At 37.0% G+C, this 19,596-nt stretch overlaps 3 protein-coding genes across 4 annotated transcripts in view; 2 read left to right on the plus strand and 1 right to left on the minus strand.

Annotated features, from left to right (window-relative positions):
* The window catches only part of LOC134649216 (KIF-binding protein-like), a 287,050-nt gene that overhangs the window by 29,936 nt on the left and 237,518 nt on the right, over positions 1–19,596 (plus strand). The gene's annotated exons all lie outside the window — the stretch shown is intronic.
* LOC134653515 (protein cornichon) lies at positions 6,743–8,457 on the minus strand. Its single transcript, XM_063508888.1, has 4 exons — positions 8,282–8,457; positions 8,094–8,206; positions 7,854–7,997; positions 6,743–6,933 (listed from the first exon to the last, which is right to left on the minus strand). The coding sequence occupies exons 1-4, from the start codon at positions 8,429–8,431 to the stop codon at positions 6,906–6,908; spliced, it is 435 nt and encodes a 144-aa protein (XP_063364958.1). The 5' UTR covers positions 8,432–8,457; the 3' UTR covers positions 6,743–6,905.
* On the plus strand, positions 9,056–16,582 carry LOC134649354 (endoplasmic reticulum lectin 1). 2 transcript variants are annotated; one of them, XM_063504072.1, is made up of 8 exons: positions 9,058–9,328; positions 9,504–9,735; positions 10,196–10,360; positions 11,036–11,325; positions 13,511–13,564; positions 14,207–14,371; positions 15,651–15,813; positions 16,246–16,582. In XM_063504072.1, the coding sequence occupies exons 1-8, from the start codon at positions 9,170–9,172 to the stop codon at positions 16,566–16,568; spliced, it is 1,551 nt and encodes a 516-aa protein (XP_063360142.1). In that variant the 5' UTR covers positions 9,058–9,169; the 3' UTR covers positions 16,569–16,582. The 2 variants fall into 2 exon arrangements, with proteins under 2 accessions (XP_063360150.1, XP_063360142.1); XM_063504080.1 differs by lacking the exon at positions 13,511–13,564 and having other exon boundaries at positions 9,056–9,328.

Consider the following 19,596-nt stretch of genomic DNA (forward strand, 5'->3'; position numbering starts at 1 on the left):
GAGTTTATAAATAATAGTGTCCGACCGAAACATGTTTTTTTGCCGAAACCGAAACCGAAACCGAATGTTCGGCTTTGGCTCTAGTTTCGGCCGAAACCGAAACCGAAACCGAAACTTTTGTAGACTTGTTAAAATCTTTGAAAAAATGTCATAAAACCGCTTTTACACACATATTATGGGGCTGTCAACACCCAATGTCCTTGAAATTGATGTTACTTAAGCAGTTTTTTATGAAAATTACTAGAGTTAGACCAAGATAATTCTGCAACGATTTTGATAAGTTGATAACACACGCAGTGCAAGTGTTATTTTAAAGGTCAAAACTTCTATGAAATTATGACGTATAAATAACACTTGCATTAGTTGCGTATGCTATCAAAATCATTGTAGAATTTTCTTGGTCTAACTCTATTCATTCACCAGTCAAGCTAACATGACTGTAGATACAGGGTCAACCAAAAACGCGAGCGCAGCGAGCGCGAAATTTTTTGTTAACAATATCGCATCGCAAGGCCGGGTACCGATCTTGACCTGGGCCTAAAAGTCCGAAGTGCCCCATTGAGGCGAACTTTCATGCGAAGTCAAAGCCGTGCTTAAGGCTTCAGGATAAGTAGTTGAGCACAGACTCCAACCAATGTCCATTGTATTAAAAAGCGAGACCGCAGGCCGAGCATGGCGCAGCGAGGCCAAAGGCTAAGCTGAAGTAGAGGACATGTGGAACACAAACCAATGGTAAATTGAGGTAAAAAGTGAGGCTAGTTTTCTTATTATTCTCTTGCCCATGGCCCATGCGACAGTGCTATCTCATTCACTTATAGGTATTGACAGCCTCTTAAGACTGCGTCAACCGTCCAGTGGCGCCCTCATTAGTGGAATTGTGTTTTATAATAAAACAATTAATTTCTGTGCCTAATATACATGAATCAGTATATGTAGGTATTAATATTGTTGTCCTACTTATTCCCCAACTTTTGGTCTTTGTCCGAAGTACCATTTCGTAAGTTTCGGCCCGGCCGAAAGGTTCGGCCGTTTTTTAGCCGAAACCGAAACTATAGCCGAAACATGATTTTTTGGCCGAAACTGGCCGAAACCGAACCTTCGGTCGGACACTACTAAATAATAAGGCCAATAAGATTATGCCTAGAAGTTGTATTCTTTAGACAAGTAATCTTGTTGTAATTGATAACATGCTTAGAGAAACGACACAGGTGTATTTTATTGGTTAATCCCTAAAGATGAACATATCCCGTTGGCTGTTAGGTGTCAACCAGTATATGTAGTTATGTTGTTTTTAGTAAACATGTCTTTAATTATGATATGACAATGTAAATAATTCATTTATTTACATTATAAAGCTATTGTAATTTATGCCTTTTATTTTTAGCACGTGTAAATATTAAATAGGTAGGTAGGTACCTACAATATAATATTACAAGTCTTTGCAATCGAAAGAAATACATTGGTACGTATGGGCCCCGTAACAAAAATTTGAAAGTGCCACTTTGTCGACATCGATAGTTCGCGCGCAAGCGTATTTTCCGATTCGGATCGGATCTTTTGCTACAATAATTATTTCGGAATTTAAACCGCTTTGGTGACTTTTTCCTTGAAATTTCATTAAAAGCAAGCTGTAAGATTTTTGTTAAAAGCAAACTAATGGAAGGATTGTACAGGACATAAACCAGATTTAATATTAAAGGAGTATGTACAATTCCCGTCTAACCCGCTTGACTTTTAATTGTACTCCTTTAATATTAAATCTGGTTTATGTCTGGTCTGGTTTAGCCGAAGAAATCAAGTTGCTAAATGTACCTTTATTTTTTTTTACGAAATGAGCCTCTCATTCATAATGTACAGGCATGACCATACAAGATGAACAATTTAAATAATTTGTAAAGTGCCTCTGTAAAAATATTATTTACATAACAATGGATTTTAAACGACAATGCTCATGCTGTCATCCTGGTTATTCTAATTTGTCTGTAATCGCAAGTAGGTATATTAGTTACAGCCAAGTCATTGAAAGTATCGTCTGTTCAATGTCCCTTGTATGTACAATGACCTCTAAATATTTAATGTTTTTGGTACAGTCAAGTGTTATTAACTGCATATAACTTTTCAAAAATATGTCCCATAGTTCTTAATTCGCTGACATAAGGGACATATTTTTGAGTATGATGTGTGCACCCATATAACCCGTGCACCAGTTATAAGTCATAACATGGGTTGGTAAAACAAAACGTTATTTATAACTTATGAAGGCAACTATCCTGTTGTAAGTATATGATTGTGATTTGTGATGAACCCAAACGGTTGGCTTTTTGCATAATGTGTGTATGTATTGTATACTCTCGTGCAGGGTGTTTTTTAGTCACCTGCAATAATTTACGAGCCTTAATTTTGAGATTAATATATATTGCGCTCAAATACACCGAAATTGCGGGCAAATCGACCGATTTGATCGGGAAAATAATTGGCGTCAAACTCCCATTTAAGATTTATGGTGATATTTGAGCCCTCTAAGTCATAAAAAATACTCCAAACCGAAAATACTTGCGTCACAAATTGGTATTCTTGCGTTCGCACCCGATTTTATCGGTAATGTCGGTCATAATCGGCGGTCGAATTCGGCGAGCCAAATTGGCGTTTGCGTCCGCACGTCCCGATTTGATCCTAGGACATTTTCATCAGATTGGCGAAAAATTGTCTCGTCTGGACGCAGCTATAAACTTGAAATTAATTTCCTACGACGTAGGATTATAGGTAGGCGCTACTGCATGTTTATGTAACATGAGGTTAAGTAGGTAGGTACACTAAAGTTTAACAAAATCTACCCTAGTTGTCAGCTTCAGAGGATCTAGACCACGAACGTGGACAGTAAGTTGGGTTGGGTTACTCGTACGTATCTTATCGCTCCTGACTCTTGCATAAGGTACTTATTAGAGCAATATAGAGCCTGGTCCGCGTCAAGCGATTTCGCTCAGTGCATTTTTTTGGTGCCTTCGCTTCGGGTAACTGTACGTGCATCATCTTAGTAGCCGGCTGCGGCCGCTTTAATTTTGTTGTTTGAACCGAACCAAATGAACTGTACTTTGCCGAGAACGTATAAAAAGCAAATTACAAATAGTTCCAATTATCTAACTAAAAGGTACGTAGAATACATAAAATTGTTTGTTACTGACGAACGTTACTCGTTTTGAATGATTCAGTTAGTTTCATTACACTTAATATATAGACCGGGATATGAACCGTGATTACCTTTATACGGTATACACAACTTTGACACCCAGCCGCTATCTTCAGTTACCCGTGAACAAGATGCATGTAACTGCGTCGAAATAACGGGAGCTCGAAAACAATACTAAAGGTAATCACGGTTCATATCACGGTCTATTATATAAGTCTAGTGGAACGTTAGGATTAATAAAGGATGAGTCAGTCAAGATCGCTAATACAGCACGCGCCTCCTTATAAATAACTAGCTTCTGCCCACGACGCGTCGTCTGCGTGGTATGATGATGATGATTAATAAAAACTATCCTGTGTCCTTCCCCGGGCTTCAAACTACGGAGCCCTATTTTTTACTAAGCCAAGCTGGGTGCGAGTGGTTTAATAAATGGAATATTGAGCATGGCGAGGGTTTTTAGTCACGAGATGCAAGCTTTTCTGCAGAGTTAAGTATAGCACAACATTTGTCATCTCACATAGGACGGTACTGGCTGTCAAACATTAAATCTAAAATTCAACACTGTTAAATAAATGTATATATCCAACATTCAAAACATCTATAGTCCAACGTGAAATAACAACTCAAATTTCACATTCATTACTGCACCATTACTCAATTAGTGCTCAAAATTAAATGGTGATACAGAAAACAGGTTTTGGAGCTCTTTCGGTATTATAACCATTATAGGACTACAAAAAATTCCGGCAGAGAATGTGGGATGAGGGTAAGGTGCTTATGTGCCCCGCTGTGTGCATCGAAACGCATCCTTGCATTTCCCTCACCCGTTCAGACTGAATCACAGAATAAGTAATAGTATTATCATACAGAACGGCCACGCACCGCCCCGCCCCGACTCGCATTACCTCGCCCCGCGACATGAATCTGGCGTAGGTACTCTCAGTAAAGCGACTTACCCACACATACACAATGACGCGTGTACAGACGTGCCGTGCACACATTAAAACGCAAATGATTTTTGATGTAATGTATGGGCGTGTCCGCTCTGTGGACTGAATCACAGTTAAGTGTGGACTGAATGCAGCTGTGATTGTAAGGTAAGGTAGGTAAATTTGTTACTCATTAAATAAACATTGGCAGACTGATAAATTGCATGACTTACCTATATTGCTCGATGAAGGACTTATTAAGATAAGATTATCAGAGCCAGCGAACTCTACCTTCGTTTCCATTGAAATTCAGGAGCATGACTGTCTGTCGGCTGTCGGCGTCATATAAGTAGGTAGTAGTAGTATGTCTGCACATTTCAAAATCATCGTCATACATACTTATAATAGACGTTTGCAATCAAAGCCATTTGCAATAGGTACTCAATTACTCAGATCAGGTAGGTATTTCGGCAAGAGATAGCCCTACTGTCATTGATAGTGGTGGGAAAAATTATAATACCTAGGTAAGTATATACATATATGAACAGTTGATACAGATGTATATGTGTAAATAGTAAAAGAGGTTAAAATCTAAAGTATTGAAAATTTTATTTTATTCATCGATATAGGAAATTATTTCATGAAACCGATGCTGCCAAAAATAGGGGGGTGCGGGGGGACGAGGTGAGCGAATCCCTTGCCGTGATTGGTCCGTTCAAAGACACGGACCAATCACGGCACGGGATTCTGACACTTTGACTCGAAGATGGAGTAAAACTACGGTATATAGTGGCAGAGGGGGTAGCGTTACATGCTCAGTCTAGAGGATGTCTTGTCTGTGGGCGTTTTTTTTTGTTGTCCCCTACATTTTTTTTTTTCAAATTTTGGATTTTTTATGTTATTTCTACTCAGAATCACGAGATCTTTCTATCCCAATAGGAGAAAAAAAGTGTCCTAAAGTTTTTATTTCCATTACGTCACCATTTTTCATAAACTTTGTATGGCGGTCGCGGAATGGAAAGATCGAAAAATGTATGGAAATTTTGGGACACTTTTTTCACCTATTAGGATAGAAAGAGCTCGTGATTCTGAGTAGAAATAACATAAAAAATCCCAAACTTGAAAAAAAAGTGTAGGGGACAACAAAAAAAAAAAACGCCCCTGTGTATAGGAACTAACTGCCATTAAATTTTGCCCTCTAAATTCCCAGGTCTGCCGTTCACCAATTTTTTATAGTACTTTAATTTGACGCCGGTCAATAAAAGCCTGTTACTGGGTCAAGCTAGGGACCTTAAATTTCACACTTAATAACAAAGTAAAATAGTTAACGGGAATAAAATACCTAAAGCCTAAGTGAATATTATAATATAAACTGTTAGTTAATAAGTATATAAGTAAATATGTAGCTACACTCACTGGGTAAAATTGTATTGATTCTCACTGTTTTGCCTAACATCAACATGTATACATACAATTTATGGCTTATGAATAAAAAAAAATGTAACCAGCATGCACCCATTGAAGTGCCAGTAAGTGGACAAAAAATAAAAAAAATAGTATTACATAAATTATTAGCAGTAATTTTTATTAATAAAATACTTTCATTCACAAACAGTCACTGGAATCGCAACAGTATTGGGCAACAACCCCGACAGACATTGATACAAATAAACAGCAACAGGATAAAGTAAAAGATATGCTGTTATAATTATATTCGTTACACTGACCCAAGTGAAAATAAACATGATAATGAATATATTGCTATCACATTCTGCAATGAATACATTTTACGATCAGATTTATTTTAGTTATTAAGTACCTATAAACATGATTTTTGTAATTAATGTAATTATCTTTACAGTACATATAGTGCTACTTTCCCGCACTAGTGCGGAAATAAGCACCTTCCGTGGCTATGTCAAAGATTTAAAGGGGCATATGTACTGTAAAACGTACGATACACGTGCGAATGGGTAATTCGCAACTCCCTTCGGTCCTGTTTTAATTTATCGTTACTTGTTTTGAATTTCCTCTTTTCCACACTTGTATCGTAAATAACTATATATCAACAAAATATTGTTTACTTTTAAAGCATTACGATAATTTCATGACATGTATTAATTTATAATAAATTATAAATATTGTCTTGAATATAGTTGGTAATAATATTGGTTTTAACTCTATGAAAAATTGTTATTAGGTACAGATACGAGTAATATATTTTAAATAGAGAGTACCATTTTGTACCATTTGGAGTTGAAACTCTAGGTCCATGGGGTCCCAGCGCGCATAAGTTGTTCGCAGAAATCGCAAAGCGTGTGGTTGACGTAACTGGTGACCGAAGAGCTGGCGGCTACCTCGCACAACGTATCAGCATTGCGATACAGCAAGGAAATGTCGCCAGCATCCTTGGTACAATGCCTCAAGGGCCTATTTTAGATTTAAGCTAGTTTTTAATTTCTTTTAAGTTTTAGTACTGTATATATCTTGTTTGTAAATAAATAATAATTCACATTTTAAATGCTACTAATCTACATCTCAGTCTATTTTATACTACAAGAATTAAATATTTTTACCTGACACATTTTCAATGTTTAATGCGAGTAAACTGAACTGTAAAAAATGGACATATTGTCACAGAATCTGCCAATACCTATTAGTAAAATGATAAGTTTCTCAGTCGGGGTGTTTAAACCATTTACACAAATTTGTTCCTCATATTATTTGACTTAAGGAGTGCTAATTATAAACAACAGTAAACCACTTAACATTACGGTCTGCCATCCGAATTATGCGGCAATCAGCACCACAATCATTCTGAAAAATAAGCGAACAATATGGTTATTAACATATTTGACAAGGGATTCCTAAGGGGGGCTAAGACTGAAATTAAAGTAAAGCAAATCATTTTGAGCTCATCCAGGGCTATGTTTGATGCCCACTACTACTACTTCACTCTTTACTGAATCACTTTACTAGGTAAACTGTAATGTAAGTTTGCAGTTATTCAAGCCCCTCAAGCTCTGACTGCTGCAACTGACCCTCAAGACTTCTGTAGTTCTCTAGATTTAAAACCCCAATAAAATTTTAACAGCCCCATCTAAAGGGTTAAAAGCTATCTAAGAACCATTACTGGTGTATCACATAACCTTTACTAAGAATTGCAACCAAACCTGCCAAGCCATTTCTGAAGATAACTGGTAAGTAACATTTATACAAACATAGCCCCTCATCCTAAATGCATACAGTCTACTAGACCCTTTAAGGTTCAGCTAAACCCTAATTAACAAGTAAAAAGTGAAATAGTATGGTATAAGTATAGGTACACTTAGGTGCAGCAGTTAAATTTAAAAATAAAATAACATAAGGGTAACAAAAAAAAACTATATATTTTTTTGTTACCCTTACTGGGTTACATGAAAAGAAAATGTTAATACTTAATATCAATGTTTAACAATCACAGATAAAAGAATATAAAATATAAATGAATAGTATAATTTTCATGACAGGACACAAATTTTGCTTCGAGTAAAAGTATTAAATCACAATTAAAACTATTCAGAAAGCTCTTCTAAATTATAAATTGATACTTGAGTGCTTCTGTTTTGGTGCTTGCGTTCTTGTATGTGAGAAATTAAGTGAGAGTAGCAGAACATTGTGGCTGCCATCCAACTCGTAATTGTTCAATGTGCAGTTAATTGGGCTATTAATCAGTTAATCACACATGCCAAACTTACCCGTATAAGTATAAAAAGAATGACAAGAGGTAGAACGCCAATTTGATCCAGCCTTCTCTTTGACAAACTGTCAGAACATCTGCATTCATTATGCTTGTGGGGTCATACAGGCCAGGCCCTGACATAACTGGCCGCGTGCGGTATCTGCATTGTAAAATAACAAACACGTTACTCATACCATCGAAGGTAAATCTTTAATTAGCATTCTCGTCACCTAAACATAACCTAACCTCTACTAACCTGTGTATGTGATACAGAATCAAAGGCACGTTTATCAACAGCGAAAACCATTCTCCCGATAACAGAAATAACACGTTTATAAACAAGTGCAGCAGATATTCCGGCAGGACTAGCTGGAAACAGATAAAATAGGTTACAAAAAAATCATCGCCAAGTTTTCTCATTACTCATAAGAAACAAATACGTACCGGGTTGAGGCTGTTACATTGATCTATTGGATTTTTATAATCGGTTTTAAGTTCATCAAAGGCTATCACATGGAAAATCGAGAAAAATATAAGGAATGCGTCTATTATAAGGGCTATAATATAAGAAAAGGCAGGAAAGCTAAACGCCATTTTGACAAAACTAATTGACAAAGGAAATGTCAATTGTCTGAATTGTCATGCGCTATGCCCACAGATGCTATAAATTATTGCACATAGACTAAAATATGTTTTTATTGTTTTTCTTATTTATAGTTAAAGGATTGTCTGCACTATCAGACAGGTGGAGTAATAAATTATAGTTGGTTAAACCAATTTGTCAGTCAGTAAGAACCAGGAAAACTATACTCATCCTTTTCTTTTGGGTGCTAGTACTAGTGCAAGACAAAGATGAGAAGTATGATTCTCTCTATATGTTTGAAATGAGACAATCCTTTGACAAACTATAAGGATTTTGTTGCTCTCAATATGTTATAGTCATTTTCAATTCACTACGTGTTGGACTGTGAATTATAAAAAAAACTATATTTTGCTACAATGCTCAGACGAAAAAATGCTTTATGTTCATAAAAATATGGTCGAATTTCCTTAAAACAATATATCTGTCAGTTTCTTATTATCAGTCGTGGCTGTCTTGCATAGCTCCAGCTCATTGGATTATTATTCGATTAAATTGAATAGTAACCATGAATCGGAAAACAGTGGAGAACAATATTGCTTTTTGATATTGGTACATTGGCATTGGCACTGTACTTCTAATTTAGCTACATTACAATACTAAGCTGTTATTTTTCGTGTATATTTTGCTGCATTTAAGGATTAATTTATTACAATTATAGTGAATGATGATCGTGTGATATTATATTGAAAATGAGGAGTCTTTGTTTATTAGTGTTAACTGCTGTTGGATTCGTATTGTCTATCGAACATGATTACAAGGGATTCGATGATAGTATATTGTTTGGTATTAACTGGCCCGGTGCTGATGAAGCCTTGGAAAATCTAGTCGATGGGGAAACAAAACTACAGGTGTTTATAAAAATCATAATAATTCTACTAATATCGACACTTAGTAAAAACCTAATGTGTAATAATAAGAACCTAACAAAATAATATACATCATAATAAGAACCTAACAAATATCAGGGTCTTTAACTTCATAATTCATAATAATCTAACATCATTTACACATTTAATGTTACAGAACAAAGAAATCCACTTAGTAACAACTTCAAACAAAGAGAAATATGAGTGTCACTTGCCAGAGCTACGAACCAAAGAGACCTCTAGGATAGAAGAGTATGACGGACCATCTCCAATTGAGTTACTAAAGCCACTGTTTGCACAGAAGATATGCTCATATCGTCTGGAAAGCTATTGGAGCTATGAGGTTTGCCATGGGCGTTATATAAGGCAGTATCATGAGGAAAGAGAGGGTAAGTCTAAAGAAGTTAATATAACACTATAAACTTTCGCGTTTTGTACACATATTTAATTAGACAAACGAACCAATGAAACTGTATCACGGTAGACCCGTTTTGTGTAATTAAATATACTAAAAATTAAGTTTTTTCATTGGGCAAATTGGTTACAAAGTGTATACATAATTACCTGGTGGTGATATATGTATCACTGGTGATCGGGGATTGGGTTACCACTAGGGGTAAAAAATAATTATATCTTATAAAATGTTTTGAGTAGGTAATTGTATTTAACACTACTTAGATAGCATTTTTGTTAAAAATTCAATCCATATTGTGGGCTCACTGCCATATCCATACAAAAAAATCTACTAGATCCCACGGTGTGGCAACCAAATTCCCGATCACAGATAATTACTATAGTTTTTACTTTGTAATTGTCATAAACACATTAATTCCATTTCCTGAATTCCAGGCAAGGTTGTGAAGACTCAAGAGTACTTTCTGGGCCACTGGAGCATGGACAAGCAAACCAAGCTGGAGGAGCAGGCTAAGGTGCCACAGGAATCCATGGCACCTCCTCGGACCACTAAGGTTGAAGGCCTGGTGCTGCCCTATGTGGAGATGGTTATGGATGAGGGTGAGCCAGCAAAATATTAAATATATGTCTATGTCTTTGGTGGGGTGTCAAACTTATGTCTGAAGATGAATTGGATCTTTCTCAGGGTTCGAAATTATACCGATAATTATAGTCTTTGATAATTATCACGATAATTATCCCAGATATGAATGATGCTATACAATTTATTTTCTTTGAATTCTTTGATAGTAAAAAATAATGATTGGGGCATTTTATTATATTTTAAGTTTTAAATTTTAGGTTTGTTTTTATGCCTGATAATTAATCGATAATCATCAGGCATAAAAATCACGATAATTATCAAGATATTGATATTTATCCTTTCGGACCCTGATCTTTCTATTCCAATGCTTTTAAGATAATTACTTACAATTGCTAGTATCCTAAAAAACCGGCATGCCCAAGGGAATCATAGGGTTACATTACATAGGGGCTCTTCCATTGCTGCATATAGGTACATATAATACATGATTAAAAATAAACCTTTTAGAAATCTCAAATATGTCTTATGTCTGTCTCATGGATGGAAAGTATGCATGAATCAATGAATACAGAAACAATGCTTACAACGCTGTAGAATTTGAGATATCTTGCCACATGGAATTTTAATTGATGTAGGTATTTTAATTTTTAATTTTAAACTGTGCCTGTTTATAAAGACTGCTTATGTATCAGGAACTCTCTGCGATCTCAGCAACAAACCGCGCGTGACCCGCGTCCAGTACGTTTGCTACGCGCACGGCAAGCACGAGGTGTACTCCTTCAAGGAGACGTCCACATGCGAGTATGAAATCATCATACTGTCGCCTTTGCTCTGCGAACATCCTCAGTTTAAATCCAAGGAAGTTGGCGAGAACATAATTAATTGCATTCCGATTGGAGACTCACCAAAGAAACCTAGAAGTTTACTGAAAGCGGAGGTGGATAGTTTGAGGTTCCATCATCAGACTATTAGACTGAGCAATGTGAGTATGATATGTATATGTTAAATATTGTGATTGTTTTTTTTTTGCTATTTTTTAATTACTTTTGCTCATATCGTTTTTCTGTACTTTCTGTAGATTATTGTTAAAAATTATTGAGTGAACTTTTCTCGTGTGTTAGTATTTTTAGTAGACTTTGAAATAACTTATAGTTTATTAATATTATTTAACCCATTCAGGGCCAGCGACTCAGCGTATGGGTCATGCTCAAACAGTTCCGCAGGGCCAGTGACTCACATGTGAGTCCTGAATAAATTCTGATTTAAACTTAAACGAAACGTAATTTGATGTAATAACGTAAGTAACATTTATATGTTAGCTTATGCTAACAATCATTTCTATAAGGCATATTAGGATAAAAATTATAAACACGTTTTTTTTAATGAAAACAGGGTCTCGAATATTCAAGTTTGGTTTACTATCAGTGCAATATAGTAAATATACTGAAATTCTAGATACATAATGCGATGCAAGCAAACAGAAAAATCTATATTGAAAAAATACAAAAAATATATATATTTCAGAAGTTATTGACAGGGCTCAAGGTATGGGTCACCGTGGCCTGGCGCTACTTGTAAAAACTGCTAATGTTTCCGTAGCAGGCTAAAATAAACTTTATTGGCTGGTTTTAAAGCTTATTTCATGTTGAAGCTGTTTGATATTGTACCATTTTACAACTGATTACTGTTTGGATGATGGTAAGCAACAATTTGTAGGAACCAAGCCGTAGTATAATAATATTTTGTTTTGTATGAGGGGTAAGGCAACGAGGATTTTTTCCCACTGTACTTTTATGTCATAATATTTGGTGATCGTTGTATTGTATCTTAGGCAATTACCTACTAACAATGATGTTAAAGTTATTTTTTTTTCGTTTCAATATAGAACAAGGCGGTTGAAACTGTCACCACTAACTAATATGTATTGTATAACAAATAGTTTGTGACAAATATTTACAAGTTTTTTCAAACATCGTGGTTTCTACGGCAGATTAGAAAGTAAGTACTATAATACATTTTAAGTTCTCTATTGTTACTAATATAATGGCGTTTACCAAAACAAAGATAATGACCGACCAGGTGTAAGCTTATCGGACACACTTGGACAATAAACAAGGAATGCATCCGAACGGCGGCGGCGGTATTATCTTTCATGTGGTATTTGTCACAAGAGTTCAAGATGTGATTCATCCCATCCCCCCTATTAGAGATGTATTTTGGAGTAACATGGAAAATATTATTTAGTCACGATTTATTCGTTGGCGAGTTTATACTCCTCCTGTGCTGTTTAGTGATTTCGTATTTTGTGACCATGGCTATGGATTACCGGAATTTGAACCCGCCTAACCTGACCGACTGTGCTATGAACTGGACCCCGAACCTGCTTCATCCGAATGACCTGGCTACGAATTCTGGAACCCTGACCTCACCTTTGTTGAATTTCATCTAAATCGGGAAACGGTTCTAATTTAACTTCCAAGATTTGCCCCAAAACACAACAACGAAAAACACGGCAAGTTAAATAGAATCAGACTAAGCTAAGTTGGCAGCGATTTTGATAGCATAGGCTGAGTACCTAAGTGTAATTTAAATGTCATACTTATATGAAATTATGACGTTTAAATTAACACTTGCACAGGCTGGGCTATAAAATTTGCTACCAACTTAGCTTGGTCAGACATTAAACGCTTGTAGAAAGTAAAAATATTCACTCCTACAAACTGCAATAATTAGTTTCTTTTTTGATAGGCACAGAAAATCGGTGGTTAGTAAAAATGTTGCATAATGCTGTCCAACTGGCCGGCTTCATAAGCGGCGATTTATTTACCGTTCGCGCCAGGCTCGAGACCCATAAGCTGAGTCATGCGTTTTAGCTAAAAACGATTTGTATGGTGGCCTGGCGTATTGTGTACGCTCGGCGGTTCGTGGCCATGAATGGGTTAATTAGTTAAATGCAAGTGAAAGAGTGAAAACCAAATTTAAGTACCTAGTTGTTTTGAAGGCTTTTATTAATTCTGTTTTACCTTGTGTTTGCTTTAATATTAAAACCTTTCCTGTACTGTTTTTTTTTCATTGCCATTTTTGAAGGAGACTTATTAATGTTTTATTTAGTAGTGTAGTTATTTAGTTATAGATGCTTGTATGTATCTTTTTGTTGGCATGTTAAGGACGGTGACGCTAAGGACATACTAGCGGTGTTGAAAGTTGAGAAAATTGAAAAGGTAAATATTCGTTTTTTTTATTTGCACTGAAGTCCCACACACTAATATTTTACGTACTTTCGCATTCCGTAACCATATTCTACACCTATTCCACCTTCATGAAAATATCGGTGCCTTAGTTTGACAACAGAATAGTCACCTGCAATAATATGTTACACAATGGTCACAAAAATATCTGACACGATCTTATTTGACTTATTTGTGGAGCCATAAATGCGTGTCACATATTTTTGGGGCCTTCGAATAGAAGAGTACATGAAGAGTATAACATATTACTGCAGGTGACTGAACTAGATGGCGCTGTATGGCACTATATGTTTTGTGGTAACAGATTTGCCAAACGTGAACTTTGACAGCCAGAACTACCGTGTAAAGGGCTTAATTACATTCATGCTTTTTCAGGATACTTATACCTATACGAAAGGCACCTATACGTTGTTTCCCTGTCCCTCTTAGCAGAAATCTCTAAGCACGAATTTGGCTTATGGCGTTATGTAACAAATCGTTGATAATTTTTCGTTCCTTCAGTAACATTTGTGTTTTCAGACATTTTCACAAAATACTTAGACTTGACCCGAACAACCATAATTGCAAACATTGCAAGTTAAATAAAAGCTTGGAAACATGTTTTTTGTTTATCAGGACGGTGGAACGCACTTGAAGTTCGAATTGCACCCCCTGGGCGAGGGCGACGACCTCGCGCAGGAGAGCGCCAAGGCCACGCAGGTCGCCGAGAAACCCCTGCCCATGATATCCGACGACTCGCCCGTCAGAGCCTTCCTCAACGGAGAGAACTGTCTTAATGGGGTAATCTTAGGGCTCATTTAGACGGGGCGAGAACTCGTATGCGAGTTTGATTACATTGCGTCGTTTGATCGGTCGGCCGAATTGATGTAACCTCAATGGTCCGCAATGTAACTAAAATCGTATGCGAGTTCGCGCGCCGTCTAAATCAGCCCTTACAAATATATCACCTAAAAACGCAAAGTTTGATGATGATGAGTGAAGCGTGATTGTTACATTTTTGACGTGATGACGTCTTATAAATCGATAAATACCGGTAGCATGCACGAAAAAGTGTCACGTTGTGGACAGATCTCCATGGTAACGTTGTGGTTAGATCTCCATGGTAACGTATAAAAGTATGCAATTTTTCATTTCTTATGACGTTGTCACGCAAAATTATCGTCCGTAAACCGACTTTACAGACAACCATATTTTTTTATGTAGAGTCACCATCTGATATATCGGAGCAACCGAGGTGCTCAAAAATATCTGAACACGCCTCTATTGTCAAGGCGAAAAATCCGTGTTAAAAAAAAGCGCTGGTGGCCTAGCGGTAAGAGCGTGTGACTTGCAATCCGGAGGTCGCGGGTTCAAACCCCGGCTCGTACCAATGTGTTTTTCGGAACTTAGGTACGAAATATCATTTGATATTTACCAGTTGCTTTTCGGTGAAGGAAAACATCGTGAGGAAACCAGACTAATCTCAATAAGGGTCTAGTTTACCCTCTGGGTTGGAAGGTCAGATGGCAGTCGCTTTCGTAAAAAACTAGTGCCCACGCCAATTCCTGGGATTAGTTGCCAAGCGGATCCCAGGCTCCCATGAGCCGTGGCAAAAATGCCGGGACAACGCGAGGAAGATGAATAAAAAAAATACACAAGGCTTTAAAGTTTAAAAATTTTTTTTTTCTTAACTTCCAAATAGGAAAAAAATAATGATACCATTCGATTCCTTACATTTTATAAAAAAAAATTGTATGGCAACCATATACATAAACGCAATATTTCACCGACAAAATCGCAATTTCCTTCTTTCCCATACATTGAAATGGCTTCTACATGGTGACGTCACGATGTATTGCCATTTTTTTACCCGACTACGGCAGCGCAAAAGGAGGGTTATCTATGAAGCGTTTCGTGAGTAAAGAGCGGGTGCCAGACTTTGACCATCATTTGTGACGTTTGTATTGTTTTAAGACAATGGGTCCCATACAGACATATTTTGATCCTCAAAACAAACCTGATCGACTGATACCATTCGTAAAAAATTGTCAAATACCTTATTGGATGAACTAACCTCCAGGGCACCGGATGGTGGAAGTACGAGTTCTGCTACGGGCAGCACGTGGTGCAGTACCACGTGAACCGCAACGGCGAGAAGACTACGCTGATGCTGGGCCGGTTCCACGAGCAGGCGCATCTCGAGTGGATCAAGGAGAACAAGGCCAAGGCGCCCAAGCCTATAGGTAGGTTTACGCGCTGGCCACGATGTTGCGCGACTGGCTTAGGCTAAGGCGACAACCATAGGTTCCGTAGGTCACCGTAGGTTCAACGCCAAAGACCGATTAATTGGTCACAGACCACAGAGCAACATCGACCTACGTGCATATACATAAAGTTCAACTTCAGTTTTGACACTTAATGATGTGGCGTCTGAGTGACTGCTTTTGTGTTTGACACGGCGTGGAAAAGGTTAACCATAGGCCATAGGTTGGAGCGAGACAGCTAGCGATCAGACCTTTCGTTCCCACCTATGGTTTTCGCCTTAGCTGAAGATAATTAAAGATAAAGGCAACTTTTGGGTAGCGGAAACAAAGCATTTTAATCAAATAGTACCTAGGTGTTGAGTAGGTAGTGCAATGTCAACCGTAAAATGTGGTTATCTACTTTAATTTCAGGTCAGCGCACTTCTATAACCCATTTCTATTCCGGCGGGGACATCTGCGATAAAACCGGAAAGCCTCGGCAGACCGAAGTAAAGCTAAAATGCCTAGAAAACTCCTCGAGCTCGGCTCAAGTCTCCTTATATCTCCTGGAACCAAGAACATGCCACTACATTCTCGGAGTGGAGTCCTCGCTTATATGTGACATACTGCCGTATGCAGACGACAATGGAGTGATCAAGTCCAACCCGTTGTCAGGGAAGAGGGAAGATGTGACAGAACCAAAGGAAGAGGGAGAAGTAAGACCGGAGGAGATGCCAAAACTAGGAAATGATTAGAATAAAGTATAGGACTAATTTGAAGATTTTTATTGAAGTTCACTGTACATCAGTAAGTGTTTATTTTATCCTAGCAAAAGACGTATTATAGTCGAGATTGACAAGATAACATCCATCTTTTACTATCTAGCGGTGTCAGGAAGATATGAGTGTTATATCTTGATCCTATCTTAAATAGCGCTTTCACGGTGGCGCTCTGAATTAGCTCAGTTTGGCTGTATTTCACAAAAAAAACATCGCTTTTTGAGCAAAGATTCAATCATTTGTTCTGAGTTTAATGTTTAACTGGTACATTAGCTGTCAAATTCCAAGCACGAACGAAGCACGTAGTTTTTACACGTGTATGTATTAACACATATGAATCTTTGGTTTTGGGCTGATATTCCTCCGTTTATACTAAAAAATTAAGATAATTATTAAACAAATTTTTACTGTTATTGACTTATTGGTTCTTCAATATTTTGTTGACATTTCTTCAACCAGCAACGTCACTTTTGACGCTGGCGGTTCACATCCATCACAGCTCTAGATTAAATTCATAACCTATTATTAAAATCAGAATACGTCTCAAGCAGTTAGTTCATAGGCTAGTTAGGCTACGGTAACCGCCGACAATTTTACCAGGGAAGGGCAGAGACTTTTTCCCTAGGGCAGTTTGGCGGACTTACGATAGTGTACATTTTTACAGTATCATGATTACTGATTGAAACTGATTATAAAAATATATATTTAAGCAATTTGATAACAGCGCCGCCTTTCTACCAACGGAGCTACTGAGACTTACCCTTCGGCAGCGAATATTACCTAAAGCGACATCTACCATAAGAGTGTGTTCTAGTATACTTATACGGCCACAGAGCCCGTACCATGAGTCACTGACAGTGTCAAAACTGACATTTACGTTCTCGACGGCGTTTGTCAGTGACAAACTGATGGTAGCCGTACAGGAGTCCCAAGTTAAATTCTGAATTCACCGGTAACATTGCGCTAATCCTTTATAGGTATGATAACATAAAGATTGAATAAAAGGAAAAGTTACTTCTTCAAGCGAGACTCGAACTCGCTACTCCGGTATAGGGAAAAGTCCCTCTGCTGTAATTCAGGTGGCGTATTGAACACTGTCTTCATCACGTCTTCAAGTTGTTCGTCGACCATCATACCTACCCGTGATTTCTACCTAATCGTGGTGAAGCCACACGACACGACAGTCGTGGCACGTGGCAGACAACACGAGTCTGTCAGCGTCATTTTAATTACCTAGTTTTTTCTCTCCAGACTCTACCTGTGTCTGTGTGTCGTGCGTGTGTGCGAGAATGTGATTTTGTTCATTCGTCGCATGTATATAAAACACTAATGGACAAGATCAGTAACGAAACATTTTGTTTTTTAAACTTGACATTTATTTACATTCATATCAACAAAACAGGTGTTGTATAAAACAGTTCTTTTATATTATTTTTTTACCATTGTATACTAAATAAGGTGCCTCGAAATTGTGTAAAAATAAATTTACGTCCGTATTTTAGGATATGCTGACATGGTACATGTAAAATGGACTTAATTATTCTGTCCTATTTATGGGTCGATTTAAAAATGTTCATACACTCATTACAAAGATTAACACAATTGAATAGGTACCTACTTCATAAATGACGGTATACAATAACTGACAAGTACCAAAATACCAGAAGTTAGCAGTTACTTTTTGTTGCGTAGTCGTTCGTAGTGAGCTCTATCAATAATTCAGGATAAGGAAAATAAATTTTGGCTCCCAGAATCGTCAGGTTGAGCTACCTGTGTGGTTGGCAACTACTTAGACTCCATCAGTTTTGCATAAAGTTAAATAAGTTACATAGAACTATTAGACTAATTCTTAACTGACAATAGTAAACTTCTTGTCTCTGCAATAATATAGGTAATCATCGGCTGTAAACTTGCAAAGTAACCCGGTATCAGACATTTTCTCGTTCAGTTGCTTTGATATTTCATGCATATGGAACATATGTGGCCTTTTCCTCATTTCTTTGGCATGTTCTTTAATCAAGGAAGCGAGATATAATTTATCACGGCAACATACAAAATACCTACTATCTTATGTCTTTTTTAAATATTATTATTTATCAACGCAATTTCCATACATCTAAATAAAATGAAAAAACAGACCCAAATGGCTGATCTTTTTATCTAAGGTCAACCGGGATAAATACGTCACTTGTGGTAATAGAGTATATTGAAGATATCTTCGAAGAGCAACGTAATAGCCGTCTACATTAAAAATTCGGTAACCATACTCTGAACATAGAGGGTTGCAATAGGTTTAAAACGTTCCGTTTAGAAGATATCTTTAAAAGACGCATTTACCTCAAGTGACGCGTTTCTCCCGGTTGACCTTAAAACGAAGGACAATATTATATTGGATGGAAATTGTAATGACGTCTATTATTTCGCTTCGTGCAGCTACCTCTCTCAAATTTTCTCACATGCCTTAGTAAACTTCAATGTCAGACGAACACAATATTTTCTTAAATGTCAAATACGGATTTGTATAACTTAAAATCATGACTACAAATTTTGGCTGTCAGTGTTTTGGCGGGAAACTCAGATGTATTACAGCACTAATCTACGAGAACTGAAATCTTTATTTCACATTCAAAGTCAAAAAGGCATTATTATGCACAACAACAATGAGGTCTCCCTTATAAATACCTAAGAAATATTAAGTAGGTAAAAAACCTTCCACACTAGCATTTTTGACAAGTATTTTTAAAATCATACCTATAAGCTAACAGACTGATCTCGTGGTCGTGTCCCATTTTTTAATTAACCTACCAAAACGTTAAAATAAAATTTAATGAAAGACATTCCCCTTCTAATAATAATTTATCTTACAACAAGAAAAAAGAACGACAAAAAGCTATAATCATGTAGGTTCTACGGAACCCTAAATAAAGGAATCACTAGACAATGACTGAATCACTAACTGCAACACCTACAACGGAACTTATTCAGTCTAGATATTGTCTTTTTT

The sequence above is a fragment of the Cydia amplana genome, chromosome 1 (genome assembly GCF_948474715.1).
Source record: "Cydia amplana chromosome 1, ilCydAmpl1.1, whole genome shotgun sequence".
Classification (NCBI taxonomy): Eukaryota; Metazoa; Arthropoda; class Insecta; order Lepidoptera; family Tortricidae; genus Cydia; species Cydia amplana.

Bases quoted from the DNA above. Each gene is read 5' to 3' on its own strand.
- LOC134653515 (XM_063508888.1), bottom strand. From the start codon at position 8,431: ATGGCGTTTAGCTTTCCTGCCTTTTCTTATATTATAGCCCTTATAATA. The intron at 7,998-8,093 runs GTTAGTAGAGGT...TTTACAATGCAG, and splicing joins ATTCTGTATCACATACACAG to ATACCGCACGCGGCCAGTTA. The intron at 6,934-7,853 runs GTAAGTTTGGCA...CTTATTTTTCAG, and splicing joins TTCTTTTTATACTTATACGG to AATGATTGTGGTGCTGATTG.
- LOC134649354 (XM_063504072.1), top strand. From the start codon at position 9,170: ATGAGGAGTCTTTGTTTATTAGTGTTAACTGCTGTTGGATTCGTATTG. The intron at 10,361-11,035 runs GTGAGCCAGCAA...CTTATGTATCAG, and splicing joins GGAGATGGTTATGGATGAGG to GAACTCTCTGCGATCTCAGC. The intron at 11,326-13,510 runs GTGAGTATGATA...TGGCATGTTAAG, and splicing joins AGACTATTAGACTGAGCAAT to GACGGTGACGCTAAGGACAT.